Here is a 26495-nt window from a genome sequence, read left to right as displayed (position 1 = left end):
AGTAGTATTTGGCTTCCGATGTTTTAACAATGGAGATCAAACAATGCATTTCCTCTCAGCTAGGGAGCCAATTTTTACATATTACATCTTCAATCTCATTTTAGATTATATCAAGATGTAACATTGATAACCTCACCAGGTGCTAATAACAAAAATGTGTTTTGATGAATTTCCCATTAGCAGTTGAAATCTTTGACCACTCCTCATATTTCTTGTGATCAGCTAGGATATGAGAGGTTTAACCTGTCACTACTAATTCAATCAAATTAAACAAATCCTTCTTACAATTGGATAAAGAAACAGATAGAAAAACACAATTTTATCTAATCAGAAAACCAATCTTAAATTACATAAATTGACTCAATGAATTCTACTTTGGCAGATCATAAAGTTTCAAAGACATAGGCAAATAGAAGAAATGAGAAAAAGAGACCATGTCAGTGAGCCTAAAGTACAGTTAATAATTGTTTCAATTGCAGTATCAATTGCTAAATACATTATTTCATCATTACAATTATAAAGCCAACCCAACATAGCAGCATAAAGCATTGAGAACAAAATTGGTATGCCATGTATTTGTATCATGTTTAGACATTACAACCATCCCCAACCACAAAAAATCCAAACATACTCCCCTGACCTTCAATGGCATCACTCTAATCAAGGACCACCCATCCAACCCACCATCAATATCTATGGGGGTCACCAATGGCCTGAAGCTTAAATAGACCAGTCGTATTGATATCATGGCTACAAGAACAATTCAAGAACGTACTTTTTGGTAAATGTTTCAGTGACTTTTTCACAGCAGATTTAAATCAAGAGAGTTTGCCTGGTTAAGACAGCGACATTAACAGAAAAGTTCAACACTATCCAGGACAAATTAGATCGTCAGTGAACTCAGCATCCACCATCAGCACACTGTAGCTGCAGTAAACATTATCTAAAAGATACACTGTAAAAGCATACCAAGCATGTTTCATTAGCAATTATCACCACATAAAACCATAACAGCATAAAGAGAGAGATCCTAAATGTATAAAGTAGACATGTGCCCTGCAAAAGTAAGAGTGGTACTGCCAAATTAGACCCACTGGTTGTCTAGAGGAATAAAGGGGCAGATCAAACAGAAAAAGGAAGTGTACGATAGGCACTAAGTACTGCAGATAGCCTTATGAGTATAGGAAGTGCAGGGATGAAGTCAAAAAGGAAATAAGGAAATCAAAGAGAGGGCATGAATAAAAATAGCAACAAAGTTAAAGAAAACCCAAAGATGTTTGAGCAATATACTAATGGTAAAAGGTTAGTTAAGGAAAATGTGAGACTTATCAGAGATGAAGAAGTAAACTTGTGTGTAGAAGCAGAGGCTGTGGGAAGGGTTTTAAATTAATATTTTGATTCTGTGTTAACAATGCAAATGGATGATGCAGATTTAGTAGTCCAGGAGGAACGCTGCGAGATATTGGAGAGGAAGTACTCAAAGGGTTAAAATCAGTTGATCAGTCGCCAGGGCTAGATGGATTGTTTCCAAGGCTACTGGAGGACATGGAGGAGATAGATGCTTGGAGAACAATTTTCCAATTCTCACTAGATACAGAGGAGATACCAGAGGGTTAGGAGAAATGCGAATTGGCTCCATTCTTTAAAAATAGATAGAAGGAAATGCCAAACAATTCTAGGCCAGTTAGTCTCATGTTGGCGATAGACAAATTAGTAGAATTAATCTTGAGAGATAGGATTAACTGTCATATAGAAAGGCATGAACTAGTCAGGGATAGTCAGCATGGATTTGTTCAAGGAAGATCTTGCCTCACAAATTTGATTGAATTCTTTGAGGAAGTGCCAAGAAATGACAAGAAGGGTTGATGAAGGTTAGTGGATGTGGCGTACATGGATTTTAGCAAGGCATTTAGCAAAGTACCACATGGCAGATTGGTCAAGAAAGTGAAAGCCCATGGGATACAAGGCAATGTGGCAAAAAGGATAAAAAGTTGGCTTACTAACACAAAACAAAGGGTAATGGTCGATGGCTGCCCTTGCAATTGGAAAGTTGTTTCAAGTGGTGTTCCACAGGGCTTACTGTTTGCATTCTATATTAACAATTCGGAGCTGAACGTGGGGAGCACGATTGGGAAATTTGCAGACGACACAAAGATTGGCCGAGTGTGAACGGTGTAAAGGATAGCTATAATCTCCCAAAATTATAAAGATGGGTGAATGGAGTGGGCGGTAAAGTGGCAGATGGAGGTAAAACAGTTATGGGGAGTACACAATAAATGGAAATATACTAAGAGAGGTAGATGAAGCAAGAGATCTTGGTGTACAAGTACACAGGTCCCCAAAGGCAACAGTTCAAGTAGACAAGTTTGTAAAGAAAGCATATGGAATGCTCTCTTTCATTGGCAGAGGTATAGAATATAGAAGTAGGGATGTAATGTTGGAATTACGCAATACACTGGTGAGGTTACAATTAGGGTATTGTGTGCAGTTCTGGTCACCACATTACAGAAGGACGTAATTGCTCTAGAAAGGTTTCCAATAATGTTGCCAGGGCTAGTAAGGTATTTCGACGAGGAGAGATTGAATAGGTTGGGGTTATTTTCCTTGGAACAAAGGTGGCTGCCAAGTGACTTAATTGAGCTATACAAAATTATGAGGTGAAGAGATAGAGTGTTAAGTATAAAATTGTTTCCTTTGGTGGCGAATTCTAGAACCAGGGGACATGGTATCAAGATAAGTGGCAGATGGAGTAGCGGTGACATGAAGAAGAACTTTTTTTCACGCAGAGGGTAGTGGGAATCTGGAATTCACTGCCCGAGTTGGTGGTGGAGGCAGAGACCCTAAACTCTGCACCTTAAGTGTTGTAAGATACAGGGTTATGGATTGAGTACAGGAAGGTGGGATTAGAAAGGGCACCTGGGTGTCCTTGGACTGGCAATGGCCTCCTTCGGCGATTCTATGATAATGGGTGCATCATAAGCAGCAAGCTTCCTCCTACCGCACACATCCTCGTTTGGACATATATTGCTGGACCAAAATCCTACCATTGCCCATTTAATTGCTATTTTAAATACACATTCTAACATTTAAATACTACATTAAAGGCTCACCAAAATACCAACCTTCAAAGAAAATAGTGGCCAGTCTTTAATCCACTGCATGAAGAAATATGTTCACCTTCACAACAGACTTCTATTATAATTAGTTCAAGCTTCAGTTCTCCTGTTTTCTTTGGACCTATATCTGCTTTTAGCAGGCCCAACTTCCACGAGGTCTGTAGGAGGCGAGCTACTCAAAATTCCTGGAGTTTTACAGGAATGGCTAAAGACACACTTGCAGTCAGAGCACTTTTTCCACATTCTTTCCCTGGATTGCCAAAATAACACCAGAGCTTTAGCTGCATCCAACTGGAATTTTCAGCTGCAAATATCCCACAACCTCCAGTATATACGCTCTTAATATTCAGCACTAAACATCAGAGTATTTTAAAATGTCATGCTTGAAAAAAATAAACTGTATTAATTTCAGTAATTGCAACAAATACTAAATTTACAGAAAATGTTGCCTAATGACTGCTTTGTGAAATGCAAATTTAAATTATCACCATCAAAATATAGCTTTTGCCTTCCAGGAACAACTTATTTTCAATTCAGAATATAAATGAAAATTATGTTGCAAGTGACGTTCTTCAAATATTCAATTTATTATTTTCACTGGGAAATAAGTTATTTTTGCTAATATTCTGCCTGGCATTAGCATTACCAGGATGACTATAGGATGGTTCAGACTTTCAAGCACTCACCTGTTTCTGCTCCTTCAACTTGCTCTGATGCCAACGCTCCCGTCTCCGTTGTTTTCTTTTCAAACTTTTAAGTTTGTTTCTCTGCCTTTTGCTCAGTGTTCTTTCACCTAGAGCTGAGAATAAGGGAACGCACGGGACTGAATCGTTAGAAGGATTGCTTGTGCCTGCACCACGTCCCTCCTCCCATTCCTCTGTGTCACTTGCTTCAGTACTCGAGTCAGGTGACCAACCTCTGATAGTGCCAGGAACACTGGCAACTTTGTTCCTGCAGTGTCTTAGCACAGATGGCCCAGGATCCAAATCCTCTTGCACTTCTTCCACAAGGTTATTATTGAATGCTTGAGGACATGACACAAAATCAGACTCTCGAATGGAGGGGCGCGAATAGGCAGAACTGCTGGATTCTTCAGATACAGGTAGCTGCAGGTTAGCATCTTCTCCCAGTGGAAATGGTCTGGGACTAGCAATCTCACCAATATGATGCATTATAATTCCACAAGATGAAGATCGCGGGCACAAACCATGTATTCCAGAAAAACTAACAGATGCATCCTTTGCGTTTGTGCTGCTAAAATCCAGACTGTGAGACTTTTTATGAAAACCCATCATTGCACATCTGTCTCTCAGAGGCTGTGAAGCAGAAGAGAATGGCTGCTGATAAGCTGCTTTGAAGTTAAATTCATTGCTGTCAACTTCTACCGTTTCTCGACTGCGTGATCTTGCCTCGAGGCAAAGCGCTTCAGTTATTCTTTCACGATCCATCTTTCTTGAATGGTGTAAAAATTCTTTATGCCTGTGGTGGGACATGATGTTTTCTATCCCATGATCCATGTTCTCCACAGTTTCTAATTTACACAAGTACTGCACTTTCTGCAGAGATTTCACCTTTGTAGATTCAATGATTCTGATTAAATGTGGTGTTTCATAGTCAGTACGTCTCTTACAAATATGTACAGTCACTGGTTGCCCACAAGGGCATTTAGCATTGCTGACAAAGTTAAAATCCCCCAGGCGGGCCCCACAGTGCAGGCAGTTCAGCTTCCCAATTGTCCACCATGACTATGGAAAAGAAATAGACAACAATCTGGTCATTGTAACAAAAAAAAAGCGGGAAATAGGCCACATAAACTCTTTCATACAATTCACAAGGTCAGCTTTTCTTTTCTGTGTGTCATGTAGAATCTAGCATAACATAGAAAAGCCCATACACAGTAAGGCCTAGACACCTGATGTAGCAGATTGTGTTGTTTTACAATATATAATGTAGCAGCAGACTTTAGAAATTATGTTGTTAGTGGTACTGGTATTATTCAGCAGTGCCTGAAAATTCCACACTATTTCTTGTCAAATGAAAAAATTATTCGATGCTGCATTTAACAATGAAGTGGCATTATAAATACAAAGAAATATCCACATGCATGCCACTGCAGAGTACGTGCAGTATAAGCCTTCAGCAAGATCCCAAAACAAAATTCCTAACCTACAAAATACTAAAACTCAATTGATTTACAGTCCAAAAGCACACATTAATTGAAATGCTGTATACATGCTCCACAGATAGAAAACGCATTTAAACTCTGAAAATCATTGCTAATTGGTCAAAGCAAATATTGTTATGTTCCATCTATTTTATACCTGAAGATCAATCCTTATTTAGTTAAAAATGGCACCAATTACATCCTCATCAGTGGTGGATATTTTTCACAAAACGTTCTTTGGTACAGCAAAGGTTCACTAAATTGGTCCCTTCAATAAGGGGGTTACCCTAGGATGAGAGGCACAGAAAACTGTGTCTATTTCCTCTTTTGAGTTTAGAAGAATGAGAGGCAATTTCTTGAAATGTGCAAGAATCTGAATTGGCTTGACAGGTGAGAGATTGCGGAGAGATTGCTTCCACTGGTTAGGGAATCTAAACCAATCTCTGAATAAAGGCAGCTTTCATTTAGGACTGATTTAGGACTGAGATGAAGGGGAACTATTTCACTCAAAGGAGTGTCAATCTTTGGAATTCTCTGCCCCGGAGCATTGTGGATGCTCCATCATTGAATACATTTCAGAGAATCAAAGGATATTGGGAGTGAACAGGGAAGTGGAGTTGAAGCTGAACGTCAGTCATGATTGTACTGAATGGTGGAGCAGGTTCGATTGGTCATATGGTTGACTTTGCTCCTATTTCTTGTGTTGTGTCCTTGTGTTAAAGTATTCTAATTTGCATCCTTCCACAAATGAAATAAAGATTGCGTTGTACAGGTTTGTGTTCTCAGCCATATTCTTGATCTTGTAAAGACTTGCTCATTAAAGTCAATTTCATGGAATTAAATAATCTGATGAAAATTCTAAGTAGTAGCACTCCAATGGAAAGAGTACATTCCCAATACTGATGTAACAAAATTCAAAAATCTCTTGTCTGTAAATTACCTTTACACAGTCAAATTAAACCCATCAATTGTCATTAAGGGGCCTCTGCCACTGTGTTATGGTGGGAGAATGATTAAAAGACAAATGGAAAAATTAATAATAATAATCTTTATTATTGTCACAAGTAGGTTTACATTAACACTGCAATGAAGTTACTGTGAAAATCCCCTAGTCGCCACATTCCGGCACTTGTTGGGTACACAGAGGGAGAATTCAGAATGTCCAATTCACCTAACAAACACATCTTTTGGGACGTGTGGGAGGAAGCCAGAGCACCCGGAGGAAATCCACGCACACATGGGGACAATGTGCAGACTCTACACAGTGATCCAAGTGGGAATCGTACCCGGGACCCTGGCACTGTGTGGCAACGGTGCTAACCATTGTGCTACTACACCATATAGCATGCAAAAGAAGGCAGATAGGGAGAAACCAAGAAGTGGCAATATGTAAATGTAATTCCTCCACACCTTTGTGCTTAGTTTTTTTGACGGGGAGAGACTGCTTTCTCAAGACTCGTAACAGAGTTCACACCTACATCCAGAAGCAAGCTGAACCACCCCATCGTACACAAATACATTAGCTGTGCAATGTTGGGGGTGGGGTAAGCAGAAAAGGTCCACTGGCCCCCAAACTGTGTACAGATTTGTTCAGGGAGTTCAAAAAGTCAGAAATTCCAGAGATATGGGGCAGGATGCTCCGTCGGCTGATACCGGAAATTGGGAAACCGATTGTTCGGAGAATCAGTTTTGACACCAAAAGCGTGGCGGGTGTCGGTTTCACACCAAATCGCATTTTTCCGGTGCCTCGACAGCAGCATCAATGCATTCTACCCCGCACGTACATTAACATATAATTTGCTGGCCTGGCCCCATATTCTCCGGGGTCCCCATGATTTTCCGCCTCCACCAGGGCGAATTCCCAATGCCAAGTTCACTTGCTTTTGAAAATCGTGAAACTGGTGCCGTGGCTGCTGAGGGAGAGAGAGGAAGCAGGACACGGTGAGGCGCGACCATAGGCTGCCGGCTGACACTGGCAGGTCTGGCTGGGGTGGAGCCCTGCCAGAGCCTGGGGTGACCCCTCATGGGACTGGGGCAGTGGCAAGGAACAGACCACCATTTCCGCTGCCTGTGAGGAGCCATCTTGCTGTGCACCTTACTGACCACCCACCTTGATTCCTGGTTCTGCAGAGTGCGACCAACCGTATGGGTGCCCCCGCCGCACCACCACACACCCCACACTCCGCCATAACACCTCCCCACCCAAGCCAGACGTCATCTGCAAACTTCCCCACTTCTGACTTATGGAAGGCAGGTCATTGATGAAGCAGCTGAAGATAGTTGGGCCGAGGACAGGTGCCAGATGCTCACCGACTACCCCTCACGTATTCCCTGTCTCTACGACTGCACCTCTACGATGGATGGGACTGCCTGTTCCAGAAGCCCAATACACATCCTAATGGCAGCTAGTCCCTGGGGTTGGCCTGTCCTCTGACCGTCCGCCCCCTTGGGAATTCCTACCTCCCCCGATATACCAGAGCATCTGTGTGATGAGCACCAGAGTGTGTCGCAGGAGCCTCTTCACTCAAGTGCCCAGCCGAGATGAGGGTCTCTGGGACAAATGCGAGATGATGCATTTTGGAGGATCAAATCTAGGTATGAAGTATACTGTCAAAGGCAGAACCCTTAGGAACATTAACATACAGAGGGATCTGGGCGTGCAGGCCCACAGTTCCCTAAAAGTGGCAACATGGGTGGCCAAGGTGATTAAGAAGGCATATGGCAAGCTTGCATTCATTAGCCGGGGCACTGGGTACAGGTGTTGGGAAATTGTGTTGCAGCAGTATTAACCTTACTTAGGCTACATTTGCAGTTCTGGTCACCACATTATCAGGACGTGGAGTTTTGGAGAGAGTGCACCAGGATGTTGTCTGGTCTCGAGCGTGTTGGCTCTGAGGAAAGGTTGAATAAACTAGGATTGTTTTCACTGGAACGATGGAGGCTGAGGGGAGATCTGATAGAGGTCTACAAAATTATGAGGCATAGTCAGGGTGGATAATCAGATGCTTTTTCCAAGGAAGTGTCAATTGCAAGGGGGCACAGGTTCAAGGAGAGAAGGGGAAAGTTTAAGGGAGATGGGAGGGGCAAGTTTTTCTCTTTTAGGTAAGAGAGTGATGGGTGCCTGGAATGTGCTGCCAGAGGATGTGGTGGAAGCAGGCACATTAACAACATTTAAGAGGCGTCTGGATGGACACATGAATAGGGAGGAAATCGAGGGATACGACCGAGTAAGGGCACAAGATTTTTTTTAAAGTTAGGGCATCATGATCAGAACAGGCTTGGCGGGCCGAAGGGGCTATTCCTGTGCTGTACTTTTCTTTCTTCTATTAATCAGTCCAGGCGCGACGCAGTTTTGCTGTCGTGGAAGCCCACGAATCGTGTCCCAGCATCACCACTTAGTCTCAGGAACAGAGCATTCTGCCAATGGATTCTATCCCAAATTGAACCCCTCTCCTTTTCACAATCATACCACTATCCACCAAACCCCTCCCCCCACTCAAAAAGTATTAGAAAAGTATTAGTATTAACTTTATCTGTTCTCAAATTAATGCGGAAAATTGTGTAGCTTGATTCTGCAACCCAAGTTGATTCAAATCTTTCTCCAATGTACGGCAGGCATGCAGCAACGATTTGTGACCTTCTGATTATGAAGAATTGAGGTACTATGACCAGAATTTTCTGGCCGTTCACACCAGAGGGATGTTCCGGTCCCGGTGATGGCGCACCCTGCCTCAGGTTTCCAGGCAGTGAAGGGTGCATTCAACGGAAACCACATTGACAATGGCGAGACCAGAAGAGAAGGTCCCACCGCCAGCCAATGGGGGGGGGGGCACTTCCACCACCATGTAACACACAGTAGGTTGGGCGGAAAACCCTGCTGAAGGTCTATTTATGTGACACACAGCATATAGTCAACACATTTAGCAAAGTTGGCCTTGTGACCCAACTATTGAGATAAGATTTCAAAATGAAATTCCATTGATGAAATGAAAAATGAAATGAAAATCGCTTATTGTCACAAGTAGGCTTCAAATGAAGTTACTGTGAAAAGCCCCTAGTTGCCACATTCAGGCGCCTGTTCGGGGAGGCTGTTACGGGAATCGAACCGTGCTGCTGGCCTGCTTGGTCTGCTTTCAAAGCCAGTGATTTAGCCCTGTGCTAAACAGCCCCTGATGTGTTGTAAACTAATCATTGCCATCAAAAAGACAAAACAGACTCACTTTTTCTCTGTCTCACTCGGAATGTAAAAAGATTGGTAATGTGTGCCGGAAGGGCAAGTAAAATAGAGGGCAAAACAACTGCCGTAGTAAAAAATCTCCTACAGGACTAGGGAAAGGTGGCAGATGAACCAAACAAAAAAAGCACCTTAACAATAATAACATATGATTCAAATGTAAACTGTCTTTTTATGTTTAATGTATCCTTCAGAAAATTAAATGTTAATCTGAGCGGAAATTTAAAAAATAAAACTTTGGTAAACAGAATTGTACAACTAATAATTTCAAGTCCTTACTTTAATGAGTTCATAAATATTACACAGCAAACTGCAGTAGTTAAAAATAATTCTAAACTGCTACTGAAATTGCTCAGTGTAAAGTTAATGAAAAAAAACTATATTGTTAAAAGACTAAACTTAAATAAAGGCTAAGAGTCACTCTCCTATTATCAAAGTAAACACAGCAACAAAGGACAGATCTAAGAATAGTAAAATTGGTACTTACTATTTACTTCATAAAATATGCAATTTAATCAGTTTGGCTGTATCCTGCTGATGCATCAATGTCTTCTTCCACTCCATTTTCAATGTTACAAGTTATAAACTTTTTTTATATTTAGACGTTGAAAAAGCACTAAACATGCAAAATCTTTACTACTGATGCATTTTACTTATTCCTGCCATCCTATTTTTGCACAATATTTTTCCCCCTGCCTTATGTTTCCTACTATTCTCTGAGCTGTGAAGCTTGACAAATAACTCGTTCATTGGTCATTCCTTAAGTGAATCAACTGTGCTGAGTTTAAAGTTTTTCAGTTTTTTCTCCTCCCTTTGCTCGGAAAAATTTTCACCCATTTCCCTTTCTGCAAGTTTTGCTTGTAGATGTACCCAAAACTAAGATTGGAAAACATTGACTGAGAAACGGTATTTACTTCTATTTGTATGCACTGTACAATAGCATGAATATGCAGTGGATCATCTTCACTCAAATGAGTCCCCGGAAAGGAATTGCTATAGTGCAACATGTCAATGCTAATTGTCCTTAAGGACTAAATCAACCAAGTAGCATGGGACACAAGTCATATATAGGCCATACTGACAAGTATGGTAGCAAGCCAGTCGATCACATTGACTGAATTCAGTTCCACAAATTAAGTGTTGAGATTTGATTTTACAATTTCTAAAGTGTTAGTCCAGTACTCCACATTGTTCCTTTAGTTTCATTGATTTACTAAGCTTTTGAAACAGCACTTCCCAAATAATTTTTCCCTGCCCCCTTCCAAATTTGACAACACATTCATAATGCTCTGTTTAGAGAGAAGAGGTATCATTGCAGTCTGCAGACTTTCACTGAAGGTTTAGGTGATTGACATGCCGAAGTACGCTTAAGCATCAAAGGATGAAAAACTTCCCCAGGATAATGTTTTCCTCACCAATGCAAAATAGGACATACAAAATGAGTGCAACCAAACGTCAGGTGGCAGTATTATCCATTATCAGTGGCAGTACATTATTATACCATCTGGCTACAATTGGGATTATCGCTCCAGGAAAGAGCTCTCAGATCACAAAGTAAAGCTACACTCTTGGTAGTTAAAATCTAACACTCTGAAATTCCATGGGTTACCAATGATATATCACTGTGCTTTAGTTTTTTTAAGGCTGCACCAGCTATTGTCATATAGGATAGTCTTGTATATCTCGTATTGCACAATATATGTTTGACAACTGTATGTTTACCTTTTCTGTACATGTACAGCTTTTGTGTGGGCGGCACAGTAGCACTATTGCTTCACAGCTCCAGGGTCCCAGGTTCGATTCCGGCTTGGGTCACTGTCTGTGCGGAGTCTGCACATTCTCCCAGTGTCTGCGTGGGTTTCCTCCCACAAGTCCCGAAAGACGTGCTGTTAGGTAATTTGGAATTCTGAATTCTCCCTCAGTGTACCCGAACAGGCGCCGGAATGTGGCGACAAGGGGCTTTTCACAGTAACATCATTGCAGTGTTAATGTAAGCCTACTTGTGACAATAAAGATTATTATAAGACCTATTGCTTGAAATGCTGAGCTGATATAAATCAGTGTATATCAAGTGAAGATTGATAATGAACGAGGCATGCCAAAATAATTTAGTTGTAGGATTAAAAAGAGTGAATCCATCATTAAACAATTAGAATTAGAAAAAGACCTATAACTGAGCTCAGTAATTGTAAAGTGAGGTCTCCTGCAGTTATCCCACTTGTAAATGTGTTGTCTAGAAGTATCATGTCCTCTTATAAAATATAAGCAAAAATTCTGTCTAAAGCTTTCATTCCTGACAGAGACAATAGCTCCAGGTCTGTCTCCCTTTCAGTATTAATTAACACTGGAAGTTCAATAGACCCTCTGAACATTTGTGAAACCCTGACCAGCCGCTAAAATTATACTTCACATGGTGTTAAATGAATCGTTATGAGAATGTCATACTTTCCTTTGAAGTGATGCAAGGTCTAATGCAGGTAGGGAATATACAGTGAATGGTAGAACCCTCAAGAGTATTGAAAGTCAAAGAGATCTAGGTGTACAGGTCCCTGAAAGGGGCAACACAGGTGGAGAAGGTAGTCAAGAAGGCATATGGCATGCTTGCCTTCATTGGCCTGGGCATTGAGTATATAAATTGGCAAGTCATGTTGCAGCTGTATAGAACCTTAGTTAGGCCGCATTTGGAGTATAGTGTTCAATTCTGGTCGCCACACCACCAGAAGGATGTGGCTTTAGAGGGTGCAGAAGAGATTTACCAGGATTTTGCCTGGTATGGAGAGCATTAGCTATGAGGAGGGGTTGAATAAACTCGGTTTGTTCTCACTGGAACGACGGAGGTTGAGGGGCGACCTGATAGAGGTCTACAAAATTCTGAGGGGCATAGACAGAGTGGATAGTCAGAGGCTTTTCCCCAGGGTAGAGGGGTCAATTACTAGGGGGCATAGGTTTAAGGTGCGAGGGGCAAGGTTTAGAGTAGATGTACGAGGCAAGTTTTTTTACACAGAGGGTAGTGGGTGCCTGGAACTCGCTGCCGGAGGAGGTGGTGGAAGCAGGAACAATAGTGACATTTAAGGGGCATCTTGACAAATACATGAATAGGATGGGAATAGAGGGATACGGACCCAGGAAGTGTAGAAGATTGTAGTATAGTCGGGCAGCATGGTCGGCACGGGCTTCGAGGGCCTGTTACTGTGCTGTACTTTTCTTGTTCTTTGTACAAAGCATCCTAAAACTTAGCTCATTGATAAAATGTCAGTCAAGACTAGTAATGATATGAACCCCGTATTTAACATTGCAACATTGTAGTTTAGAAAACACTGGTTTAGAGCATATGTTTACATCATACTATGGAGGAAAACATTGCATGTAATACAGAAACATTTTTCTGTGTTACTAACTTAAGTCAAATCTGTGTTGCTTTTGGTGATTGTTTGACAGTGTATCTGAATTTTTATTTTTAAAAAGCCCATAACCCAGTTTTGAGGATGCGTTCCTTCAAAAGTGACCAATTATGTACATGCAGAATTCCTTATTCTTATCTTACCTTCTCTATTTCTTTTGTTATCCAAGAAGGAAGAGCTTCTAAATTCACATGCCAAACCATGCAGTTGTTTTGGCCGATAGATTCCTCAGCAGCATTCTAAATAAAGGACAATAAAGTTAATAAAAACCTCAAAAAAGCCCTACAAAAAAAAAGGAAACTAACACCAACACGGCCCAAAAGAATTAGTGAAACATGCAGGAAACAAGAGAGCCTGTTTGTGTGTCAGAACTCACCTCCAATGGGAAATTGGCTGAAGTTTGAATTTTCACGGGGACAGGCCATGAACTGATATGGGAACAGGTTTTCTGTATAATTCAGGCCAGTGGACATAATAGTAATAATAATAATAATAATAAATTTTCACGAGTAGGCTTCAATGAAGTTACTGTGAAAAGCACCTAGTCGCCACGTTCCGGCACCTGTTCAAGGAGGCTGGTACGGGAATTGAACCCGCGCTGCTGGCCTTGTTCTGCATTACAAGCCAGCTGTTTAGCCCACTGTGCTAACCAGCAAGTAATGGAGATGGGTTTCAGACATCCAAGGCAGCCATTACTGAGGCTGTTGGTTGTCCTGAATGAAAGAGTTTATACCAAAGCCTGCCTCCATACCACAGAGGAGCCGGTGGCTAAGCGTCATGTGGAAAAAGGGAGATTTTCTTCCCAGAGGGTGGCAGATGGCCATCTTATCATATAGAAGAGCAGGCATTTTCAAAGTGGGGGTCACGACCCGCTGGTGGGTGGGTGTCAGGAGAGTCGCGCAGCCGCCCGTCGCAGTGCTCCCGATTGCGCATATTCGCGCACTACAGCCACAGCAGCCGGCTTTTAACAATGCCGGCTGCGAGCAACCTTCAAAATGACGGCTGCGACCATATAAAAAAATGCGGGCACACTGCGCATGCGTGCTTGCTCATCGGCGCGCATGCGCAGAACCACGTGGTTCCGTGAGCTCCAATAAGGAAAACTGATCAGCTAGCATTTAAAGGCAAGATTTCACCCAAAATGTGAAGGTACTTTTTTTCTAATTCTGTTATGAATTTCTTTTCTATTTCTGATCCCAAAATCGACTTGAGCTACCAGCCCTAAGTAGCAAATCCTGTGCTACACTGAATTACATTGAATATACCACCACATTCGGCCAACTAGCCCATGTCCACATTTTTGCTTAATTGAGAATAAGGCACTATTCATACATGAGAGAAAACAAGTGGAGAAACAAAAGAACATTCTGGCCAGCCAACCAGCCCACACCTCGCAATTGAATGAAATGCAAATAGATACAGAAGCAAATACTTTATCCCTCATGTCTATCAAAATATAAAGCAGCTACTGGTCTGGCCAGGTAGACAGAAGAGCAGCAAATGGAAAGCAACCCAGAGAAGTGCGAGGTGATGCATTTGGAGAGGTCAAACAAGGCAAAGAATTACACAATAAATGGGAGGATACGGAAAGGTGTAGAGGAAGGGAGGGACTTTGGAGTGAATGTTCACAGATTCCTGAAGGTGGCAGGACAGGTTGCTAAGGTGGTTAAGAAGGCATCTGGAACCCTTCCATTTATTAGCCAAGGTAGCCCATTTATTTGCACAATCGGAGAAGGAGAAGAATCTTCCTGCCTGAAGGGAGGCAGAGAGCAGGTCACGCCCCCCCCCCCCCCCCGAACGTCGACGTCACGTGCTTTGGGTGCGATTGCGATTCCTCCATTTTGTCAGCAGCAAACAAGGTAAGAGAAAATGGTGGGTCACGAAGGTCGGCCAGCGTGGGTCACGAATGTTGGCTGGAGTGGGTCGCGAAGGTTGGCCGGTTGGTAAAAATGGGTCCCCGGAAAAAAAGTTTGAAAAACATGGTAGTGACAGTATCATCTCTCTATGCCTCTACTTCCTGCATCTGTTTTACCCTCCTGTTTCTCCCACTATGAGTTGTCCACTTCCAGGATATTACTATCCTCAAGGTTCCCATCTGTCTAGAAAGTCATGTTAAGAAGAGCAGGCAACTACAGTGACCAAGATGCTTGCAGGAGGGTATTTCAGGCCACCACCTAAATTCCAGACACCAGACTCAGCGTGCTCTGATCCTACAATACCCCAATAGTTGTGAATCTGAAGTGTTGTCCAGACTCAGTGAAGAACGTATGTGTCAAGTGGGTGATGCACCAGCGTACAGCCACCAATGACATGCTGCAGAGGTCTGCGCCAATTTGTTCAGAGTTACAATCTCCTTTGGTTCTGTCATCTCCAGGTAACTTCACCTCTGCCTGTAGATCTTGTGCTCAGAATAGTGTCCCCTTCCTCTTGTCCCTCTCTTCTGACCTCCTAATGCCTGGTGTTTTATCCTTTATGTCCAGGCTATTGCTCATCATCTCCAACAGCCTTCATTTGTGAGATGTAGCAGCCATTTCCAGCTACAGTCCTTAGGTGGTATCCATGCAACCTTGTCCTCTACTCTGACATCCACATAATGCCAAAAGGATGACAACCCTCTAAACTGTAATGGACTGCTGACAGTTTAATGTTAACGGGGTAATGCTTTTGACCTGTAAACAGCATTGAGAATTACCATTTTAAACCTTTCTGGTGTCCATGGTTTGTTCCCAACATGGTCCATGCCTACCTGCGGCTGGTCTGAGGCAGACAGCTGCCAAACGCCAACAACCTCAGGAATATTCCAAAGGGTTGCAGAGTCAGAATTATAACAAGTCCTTAACTAATTTAGTTGGGCTGTTTAGGATTGGATTTATTTATTGTCACATGTACGAGGTACAGTGAAATGTATTTTCAGCGTGAAGCTCAAACAGATCATTTAGTACATGAAAAGAAAATATGTAATTGGGCAACTCAAAGTACACAATGTAAATACATAGATACAGGCATCGGGTGAAGCATACAAGAGTGTAGTACTAATCAGATCAGTCCATAAGAGGGTCGTTTAGGAGTCTGGTAACAGCGGGGAAGAAGCTGTTTTTTGAATCTGTCATGCATGTTCTCAGACTTTTGTATCTCCTGCCTGAAGGAAGAAGTTGGAAGAGTGAGTAAGCCGGGTGGGAGGGGTCTTTGATTATGTTGCCCGCTTTCTCAAGGCAGCGGGAGGTGTAGATAGAGTCAATAGACGGGAGGCGGGTTTGTGTGATGGACTGGGAGGTGTTCACGACTCGCTGTCGGTTTTGTTATCTTGGGCCAAGCAGTTGCCATACCAGGCTGTGATGCAGCCAGATAGGATGCTTTCTGTGGTGCACCTGTAAAAGTTGTAAGAGTCAATATGGACATGCCGAATTTTCTTAGTTTCCCGAGGAAGTATATGCGCTGTTGTGCTTTCTTGGTCGAAGCGTCGACATGGGTGGACCAGGACAGATTTTTGACGATGAGCACGCTGAGGAATTTGAAGCTGTCAACTATCTCCACCTCGACCCCATTGATTGCAGACGGGTGTGTACAGTACTTTACTTCCTGAAGTTAATGAGCAGCTCATTAGTTTGCTGACAGTGAGGGAGAGATGTTGTCATGACACCAAGCCACTAGGTTTCTCGGTCCTCCTCCTGTATTCTGACTCCCGTGTTCGGGATCTGACCCACTACGGACGTGGCGTCAGCATTTATGAATTTCAGAGGCCCACTTCTCCTACTCCCCCCTCCAGAAAATTGTTGAATCTGGAAACAAAAGTAAGATGTCCGGCCACACAAACATTGCTGTCATGTTTTACATCACCCCCGTCTCCAAACCAATCCGAAACCAATCCAAATCAGGGCACGGAAACCCGGTCCTCAGACTATTTGGTTACATTCACATTGATGCGGCTGTTGAACCAAATAGTGTTCTGCCTCCTCATCATTAAAGCACAAGTATTAAGTAAAGAGAGAAAATGCTGGAAAAACTCAGCAGGTCTGACAGCATCTATGGAGAGAAAAACTGGGTTAAAGTTTAGAGTCCAAAATTACTCTTCTTTGGAAATGATCTGTTGTATTTCTACTGAAATCAATTGTGCAACCATTTGAAAACTCAGCAGTATCAGTCACATTACCTATTTTTCAACAGTACAGTGCTACAAATATAACAGCTACAATAGCAAGTGCTAAAAACAATCTTGAGAGCCTGCATATTTGTTACAGAATTATTAAAGGCTTACACACAACCTGTGATTTGGAAGGCTGCACCCCATGGGAAGAAGACAAACTACCAGCATCCAGTACAAATCTTCGGCATTTCCGGCATCGTAGAAATCCTTCCATTATGTGAACATCCATTGTAACTTCATATTTCTGTATGAAAATTAGCACAAAAATATTGGTGGTGGAGTAACAGACATTAGAAGTCATCATGTAGAAGCCCTTAAAAGGTACAACCCCCCCCCAGCACACCACCGACATCCCACACGTCCGACCCCCCCCCAGCACACCAGCGACGTCCCACACGTCCGACCCCCCCAGCACACCACCGACGTCCCACATGACCAACCCCCTAGCACACCACTGATGTCCCACACGTCTGACCCCCCCCCAGCACACCACTGACATCCCACCGTCTGACCCCCCCCCCCAGCACACCACCGACGTCCCACACGTCTGACCTCCCTCACACCCTCCCACACGTCTGACCTCCCTCACACCCTCCCACACGGCCGGCCCCTCACACCCTCCCACACGTCCGACCTCCCTCATATTCTCCACACACGTCCGACCCCCCTCCCACACATCTGACCCCCTCCCACACGCCAGCCCCCCTCCCATACTGCCGACCCCCCTCCCACACTCGCCGACCCCCCCCCACGCCGCCGACCCCCCTCCCACGCCGCCGACCGGCCCCCTCCCACGCCTCCGACCCCCCTCCCACGCCTCCGACCCCCCTCCCACGCCTCCGACCCCCCTCCACGCCTCCGACCCCCCCCCTCCCACCCCCCTACCGCCGACCCCCCCCCCCACAATGCCACCCGCCTCCTACGCGTCCGACCCACCTCCCATGGCTTCCAACCCCCCTCCCACACGTCCGACCTCCCTCACCCCCTCCCACACGTCCGACACCCCACCCACACCCTCCCATGTCCGACACCCCTCATACCCTCCCATGTACAACAACCGTCACACTCCCCCGTGTACGACACCCCTCACACCATTCCATGTCCGGCCCGCTCACACCCTCCATGTCCGACCCACTCACTCCCTCCCATGTCCCACCACTTATCTTCTCCCTGACCTTTCATAGAAGCTTAAACTCACCTGCTCTGCGGCAGATGGCACTGTAAAATAGGGAAGGGGTTTTTCCTTCACTCCGTTTCTTTTGGACTCCGAAGCTAGACCCAGGGACCCATATTCTCACCCGGCCTGAGTCAGGAAGGTAGGCCGAGACAGGCATGGACAAAATTTGGCGCAGGCAAGTGGGTGTCGAGTGGCAATGTTTGCCTCTCGGAGGAAGTTATGGTCAACTGTTTTCGGATCATACCGTTCAAGCTAAAATTAGAAACCCTATTTTATATTGTTGTGATGAAGGGTGGGGCACCCAGGATTGTGCCAGGACCTGCAATTTAATAATTTCCACAAATAATCCAGACTCAGAAATTCAATGCACAAAAGTGGAACAAGCCTCACGGCTTGAAGCAGGCCTCACGGTAGCATGGTGGTTAGCATCAATGCTTCACAGCTCCAGGGTCCCAGGTTCGATTCCCGGCTGGGTCACTGTCTGTGTGGAGTCTGCACGTCCTCCCCGTGTGTGCGTGGGTTTCCTCCGGGTGCTCCGGTTTCCTCCCACAGTCCAAAGATGTGCGGGTTAGGTGGATTGGCCATGCTAAATTGCCCGTAGTGTAAGGGTAATGGGGGTTACGGGTATACGGGTTACGTGGGTTTAAGTGGGGTGATCATTGTTCGGCACAACATCGAGGGCCGAAGGGCCTGTTCTGTGCTGTACTGTTCTATGTTCTATGTTCTAACTGACTAAATGGAGGCAGCTCAAAATGAGAATGCTTTAAATCCTTCAAGGGGGCAGAACAATGGAGAATGACATTTTATGCAGATAAATGTGACATAGGATGGGAAAAAGGGCAACATACACTAGTTTTGAGATAGGCAAAGATTAAGCTGAAAGCAACCTCAGAGACTAGGCATAAATAATGAAAAACATGTCAAAACAATGCAAAGCAGAGGGGAATATAATTCAAGAGAAGTGGAGTCCAGCTCTAGTTGCCAAGATGGAAGGAAGATGTTCAAAGTTTAGGCAATACAGAGAAACCCAAAAGGATGATCCCCAGTGCCTAAAGTTTGAATTGAGGAAAAGCTGGAGAATCTAGAATTTTCAGCCAGGTTTTATTTTCTGATTACACCTCGGTGAAGCACATTGGGATGTCTTTTGGTGTTCAAAGGTTCTACATAAATGCAACCTGCTGCTGTCAGAAAGAAGCATTGGACAGATGATTCATTGAAGTGTACAGATTGTAAACAGTATGGAAAATGTAAATTAAGCTGACAGTACATTAAATTGAGCGTGTAGAATAATGGACACATGGTTGAAGCTAGGAAAAAAAAGTTAATTTAGGACTAGTCAGGACATCCTCCTTCACACAAAAAATGATTAGGACATAGAATAGAATTCCAGAAAACAGCAGAGATTATACCAATCATTTCCAGAAACAGCTGGATGCTGCAATGAGCAATTATTAGGATCCTTAGATATGGATATTTATGGCACAACAAGGCAAGGAGCTCAAGATTTATTTGTCAATTAGATCAAAACCATGCTCTCAGCCACCCCCAAGCACAGCAGGCAAAATTTCCCAAGGCTCCCTGACTACCCTACTCTTGAACTCACATATTTCTTTAGTATTTCTCCCATCTGGACAGTATGGTGGCGCAGTGGTTAGCACCGTTGCCTCACAATCCTGAGGACCAGGGATCGATCCCGGCCCCGGGTCACTGTACGTGTGGAGTTTGCACATCCTGTGTGTGTGTGTGTGTGTGTGTGTGTGTGTGTGTGTGCCTTACACCTATAACCCAAAAGATGTGCAGGGTAGGTGCATTGATCATGCTAAATTGCCCCTTAATTGGAAACATTTTGAAATGTTTTTCTCCCATCTTCCATTGTGCCCTTTCTGAGCTCACCTTGTCCACAAAACTCACCAACTGTTCTCTCAACCATATTCTCACAAGGCAGCTGATACTTCAATCCAGCAGATATATAATATCAATAACCACTTAATTTACAATGATACATTAAACTGCTTGTGAAATGCATTCTTGGATAGTTTTGCTGAATAGCTCATTGATTCTTTATATGAAGCAGAACATTCAAGTTACTCTGCTATCTAGTAAAATGAAAATAGTTGAAATAAGTGAACTGAAGAAAGGGCCAACAGCCAATAGGATTTTGAGGCTCCTGGATACAGAAGTCTCAGTCCACCCAAAATAACAGTACAATGATGGAAACTCCACCTTCCTGTATAATGACTAACACTGTCCATTGTCTACATTACAATCTCTACCATTTAAATCGTTCATGCTTCGCATGGACAGCTACATATTAGACATATGGCGTAAACCATTTGACATTATCATAAGAGTCAATTACAAAGACGTCACTTATAGCTTATTAAGCACACAGACTATTTCGGGCAGCTCAATAAATACTTACCCTTTAATTAGTAATTTAATTTCAGACACAGTGTGGTCTACAAGCAGCTTGAATGAGCCGTTGGCACTTCATTAACATGCGATCACCTTAGTGATGAGATTCTGGATGCAACAGCAATTAGTAGAGATGGCTGTTATGAGATTTTCTGATTTTGTAGAAAAATGTTAGCTATTTTCTTTCATGTTTTTTATCATCCTCCCTGTATCAGTGGCAACTTGTTAACTGCGATGCTAAAAAGTGGCTCTGGGGTCAATAAAATGGAAGTGGGAAGGGTGGGGTTCAGACAGGTCACACACCCCACCACCCCCAGAAGAAAAATTGGTGGAGATGACCCACTCCACCCATTAGGGGTGAGTTTAACAAGGTCAGTGTAGGACTTCCACCCTTAACTAGGCAGGACATCCCTGCCCTCTGGAGTTTGCCACCCATACCGGAAACATACCCACCAAGGCACGTAAATTCCAGCCCCATGTGTGTCTATTCAAGGGAACACAAGGGCGGATTCACCTTGCATGGGGAAGCTGATAATCAACTGACAGAATTTGGGTGGGAAAGGGGGGGATTGGGGCACCTCCATCAACCAATCCCCCCCCTTACCCCACTTAAGGTGCAGTGGCCTCTGGACTTCTCTCTCCCCACTAGCCTCTCCCCTGATAAGCCAGATCATCCCCTTCACTACCAATAGCACTCCCCCTTCTCCTCCCAGCCTTCCCCACTCTGGGGCTCCTTGAACATACCTTGATCTCCGGTGGCATCCTTATACAATTACTCTTCAGCCCACTGCAGTTCTTGTCCAAGTGAATGGTGGAACGCCTACCTGCAGCCAATTAACACCCACCTGAGCATGAAATGGCTTTGGGGCACTTGGGAGTCAGTGGGGATGTGTTACCTACTTACTATTCTGATGGCAGGAAGCGGGATCCCGCCATGAATGTCAGTTTAAAAAAAAAGACTTCCAGATGAAAATGAAATGAAATGAAAATCGCTTATTGTCACAAGTTGGCTTCAAATGAAGTTACTGTGAAAAGCCCCTATTGGTGATTGGTGATTTGTATTTAAGGCACTATCCCAAAGACCTTCCAGGGGCATTCTGGCAATGTGGCTCTCTTTATAAAGGAAATCAATTAATAAAAAGGTCAAAACATTTTAAACCAATTCAATTCCTCCCACCAAGCAGGTATCAAGCCCACAACGTCCACTCTTCCCCTACTACCCCATCAGGTTCCCAAGTTGTGCCATATGGGTGTGAGTTAGATGAACACATCCTGATCTCATAAGCCCTGTGGTATGCAGTTCCAGTTTTACATTATGACCTTTGACTCAATCCTCCCCCCCCACCACCAATTGTGCATGAGATATGAGTATCACCGGCAAGGACAGGAAGTATTTTCCAACCCTAACTGGCGTTGAGAGGATAGTGCTGACTGACTTTCCTGAAACACTGTAATCCATCGACTGTAGATACATGCACAAACCGTGAGGAAGGGACCCTAGGTGTTCGACCTAGCGACAGTGAATAAATTGTGGTACAGTTCCAAGTCAGGGTGGTGTACAACATCGAGGGGAGAACTTGCAGGTGGTGATGCTCTCATGCTCCTGCTGCCCTTGTCTTCTAGGTGGTAGAGGTCATAGTTTGGAGGTGCTGTCAAAGTGGCCTTAGCAAGTTCCTGAATTACATCCTGCAAGTAGTCACTGTTGTCACTCGGCACCAGCAGTGGAGGGGGTAACTCTTTAGGATGGTGGACAGGATGCTAACCAAGCAGGCTACTGTCTTGGATGGTGTTAGGTTGTTGAAGCAGAATTATTCCAGGCAAATGAAGAGTATTCCGTCGCATGCCTGACTTGTACCTTGTGGACTTTGGGTAGTCAGGAGGAGAATTACTCACCACAGAATTCCCAGCCTCCAACCTGCTCTTGCATTCAAAATATTTATATGGCTGCTCCAATTTGGTTTCAATGGTTATGTGCAGGATGTTTGAGAGTGGGGGGATTCAGCGATAAATAGCTTTGGATGTCAAAGGGAGGCGGTTAGACCATAAGACATAGGAGCAGAATTAGGGCACTCGGCCCATCGAGTCTGCTCTGCCATTCATCATGGCTGCTATTTTCTCATCCCCATTCTCCTGCCTTCTCCCCATAATCCCTGATTCCCTTATTAATCAAAACCTATCTATCTCTGTCTTAAAGACACTCAGTGAATTGGCCTCCACAGTCTTCTGCGGCAAAGAGTTCCATAGATTCACCACCCTCTGGCTGAAGAAATTCCTCCTCATCTGTTTTAAAGGATCGTCCCTTTAGCCTGAGATGGTGTCCTCTGGTTCAAATTTTTCCTACAAGTGGAAACAACCTCTCCACGTTCACTCAATGGTTAGATTCTCTCTTGTTGAAGATGATCATTGCCTGGCACAAATGCTACTTGCCACTTGTCAGCCCAAGCTTGAATGTCAGAATCTTGCAGGCTCCATTATCTGAGGAATTGCAAATAGTTCTGAATTCTGTGCAATCAGTGAAAATCCCCACTTCTGACCACCTGTTGGGAAGGAAGATCATTGAAGAAGCAGTTGAAGGTGGCTGGGCCTAGGACATGACCATGTGGAACTCCTGCAGCAATCTTCTAGGCCTCCAACAACCGCAACCAGCTTGCTTTGCATTAGCTATGACTTCATTCAGTACAGTGATCCTACCCACCCCCGATACCCATTGACTCCAGTATTGTAATGGTCCCTTGACATCAAGTGCAGTTATGCACATCGCACCTCTAGAATTCAACACCCACCATTAAATGAATGCTTTGCATCAGTCTTCACAGCAGAAGACATCAAAACAAATTCCAGATTTCTTTTTAAATTTAGAGTACCCATTCATTTTTTCCAATTAAGGGGCAATTTAGCGTGTTCAATCCACCTACCTTGCACATCTTTGGGTTGCGCCGTGAGACTGCAGTGCTACCACTGCGCCACCATGCTGCCCTAAACAAATTCCAGAAATAAGGGTAATGACAAGTCCAGTGAGAATGAGGAACTTAAAACAAATTATTAGTAAAGAAATTGTACTGAAACATTTATCAGGGTTAAAAGTTGTGAAATTCCAGGAATCTAACGGCTTATTCCTTGGGGTATAAAAGACAGCTGGAGAAATATTGGTTTGGTTCTGATCTTACAGACTTCACTGGATTCCAGAGCAGTTCCCATGCACTGGACAACAGCAAAAGTAACCTCACTGCTTAAAAATGGAGGGAGAGAAAACTGAACTGGAGACCAGTTACCATGACACCTATCATAGAAATAATTACAGAACCTATTTTTAGAGATATCACAGAATACACAGAATAGGCGTGCGAGTCCCACCTTCGCAGAAGGCCCTGAAACGACAGAGGCCCAGAGGATTGGCCCCGCAGCTCGATCAAGTCCATCGTCATGGGTAGTATTAGAATCTTGGACGACAATATTTGGGATAATAACTGTTTTATTGTGTTTGTGAATAACTTTGGGTTGAATCGTGAACCTGTGCTTGTCCTTTGTTCATCTCACAAATAAGGGCACCTGGGTAAAACATTTAAAAAATAAACTGCTCAAAGTGTCTGATAATTTAGACAACATTCTGATGCATCTGCCAGGATCCAACTTTTCCTATCATTACCCTAATGTCTTTATGCGATATTCTTTAGGCTGTGTTTTTACATTATTCTACTCTGATACATTTTTTGTTCAAACATTTTTCCTTCTCTTCAACGCTTTTTGTTTGATCCTTTTATCCAATTCCTGATATTTCCATTGAGTTAATTGCTTTACCTCCTTGCTGTGCACCATCGGGTCCAAAATGTATCTGTCATCCATTGGTGCTTTTTGATAATTCCAACACTGATGCTTTGGATGTTTCCCATGTTGAATGGTTTCCTTGGTCTTCAAATGGTTTGAAATGGTTTTAACTTCCACTCTGCATTTTGTTTTAAATTGAGCTCTCTATATTGAGCAGTTCATAATCTAGTCTCCTTAATGTTGCTGTTTTTCCAATATCCTCAGCTTTATTTTGATGGAGCGGACTGCAGGTACATTGTTACTTCCAATCAGTGCTAGATAGGTCTTCACTTGTTGAACCGTGTTTCAGAATCTGCTCTTTTCTCACACTGTCAATTTGATTTCTGGTCATGTCACCAAGGCTTTCCCAGGTCTATTTCCTTAAATGTTTCTTGAACCAAGTATTTAGAATGACCTGATCATTTGCTATACCAATTGATCTACATTTCCCCTCTTTCATTGGGATCACCCAGGCCATGAAGTCCAACTATGTTGCCTTTTAAATCACCCATTAAGAAAATCACCTCAATTTATTTTTTACTGAAGTTTGGTTTTAACAACCTCATCATGAAATGTTACCAATATCCTCTTCTTCATAGTCATTACTTTCTCTTTCATGACAAAATCAGGAAAGACAAAGTAAGAACTGCAGTAAATAAGATGAAAAACATAAAGTCAAAGGCCCAAGTGAACAAGTTTAGAAAACTGTGGAATACACAAACTGTCTCCGATCTTTAATGCAGTTTATAACATAGAAAGAATTTCAGGAGATTTAAATAAATCAACATTTATTGCACTTCCTAAAAAGCCCACAGCAAATGAATGTAAACACCATCGCACTTGCAGGGGCTGGTTTAGCACAGTGGGCTAAACAGCTGGCAGAACAAGGCAGCAGCGCAGGTTCAATTCCCGTACCGGCCTCCCCGAACAGGCGCCCGAATGTGGCGACTAGGGGCTTTTCACAACTTCATTGAAGCCTACTTGTGGCAATAAGCGATTATTATTATTCTTATTAGTATGATGAGTCACATTACTAAGATCTTCCACAAGTACTGATTAATAGGGCTTTGAGCAAGATAAAGCCAGAAATTTCACTTCAATGCGGTTTTGTAGTAGATAGAGGAACAAGAAATGCGACCTTTCTGGTACGTATGCTATCAGAAAGAACCTTGGGGATTTCCGGTGGCTGTGATGAAGTAGGAAGCCACACATTTGGGAGCTCCCGTTTTAAACGGACTTTTCGGCTCTTTTTAGAGCCCAAAAACGGAAATTTTTCGACGTCTCCCGGTGGGGGAAGGTGTGCTGAACGACTTTCCCCGCAGTCCATGACTCGAACTCGGAGTGGAAAGGGGGGAAAAATCAGCAGCAGCTCCCCAGAAAAAACGGGGGAAGGGATCCAAGATGGCCACCGGCAGAGCTCCAGAGGAGTGGAAACAGTGGGCCCAGGAGCAACTAGCTGCTCTCCTGCGCTGCTTCACAGACTTCAAGGCTGAGGTACTGAGCTCTCTGCAGGAAACAAACAGAAGGCTGTCGGAGATTCAGACCACCCAGGGTGCTGCCATCAAGGAGTTGAAGACGCAGGCCACTGAACGAGAGGAGGAGGCCGTGGTCCTCGTGAGTAAGGTGGAGGGGCACGAGGCACTCCACAAGAAGTGGCAGGAACGCTTCGAGGAGCTTGATCACCGCATGAGGCGGAAAAACCTGCGGATCTTGGGCCTTGCGGAGAGGCTGGAGGGGTCGGACCTGACAACCTATGTGGCTATAATGCTGAACTCGCTAGTGGGGGCCGGGTTTTTCCATCTGCCCTTGGAGCTGGAGGGAGCACACAGAGTACTGGCCAGGAGGCCTAAGGACAATGAACCCCCGCGTGCGGTGCTGGTGAGGTTCCACCGGTTCAGTGATCGGGAGTATGTGCTGTGCTGGGCTAAGAAGGTGAAGAGCAGCAAGTGGGAGAATGGGGTAGTACGGATCTACCAGGATTGGAGTACGGAGGTGGCTAAGCGGCGGTCCGGATTTAATCGAACGAAGGAGGTGCTTTAC

At 43.8% G+C, this 26495-nt stretch overlaps 1 protein-coding gene across 2 annotated transcripts in view; it reads right to left on the bottom strand.

The window, feature by feature from the left end:
- The window catches only part of si:dkey-250l23.4 (E3 ubiquitin-protein ligase RNF180), a 171603-nt gene that overhangs the window by 132442 nt on the left and 12666 nt on the right, over positions 1–26495 (bottom strand). The window contains exons 2-4 of one of the 2 annotated variants that reach the window (XM_038791010.1): positions 17178–17303; positions 13059–13154; positions 3803–4861 (exon numbers count right to left, since the gene is read on the bottom strand). In XM_038791010.1, coding sequence (XP_038646938.1) covers positions 3803–4861; positions 13059–13154; positions 17178–17288 — 1266 coding nt within the window. In that variant the 5' untranslated portion in view covers positions 17289–17303. Of the gene's footprint in view, positions 1–3802; positions 4862–13058; positions 13155–17170; positions 17304–26495 lie in introns of those variants that run through there. The other variant, XM_038791011.1, reaches the window with a different exon arrangement.

This window comes from Scyliorhinus canicula, chromosome 3 (assembly GCF_902713615.1).
Source record: "Scyliorhinus canicula chromosome 3, sScyCan1.1, whole genome shotgun sequence".
In the NCBI taxonomy this organism is placed as follows: domain Eukaryota; kingdom Metazoa; phylum Chordata; class Chondrichthyes; order Carcharhiniformes; family Scyliorhinidae; genus Scyliorhinus; species Scyliorhinus canicula.
The sequence above is the reverse complement of the archived record's forward strand: the minus strand, read 5'-3'. Positions and strand labels throughout refer to the sequence as shown.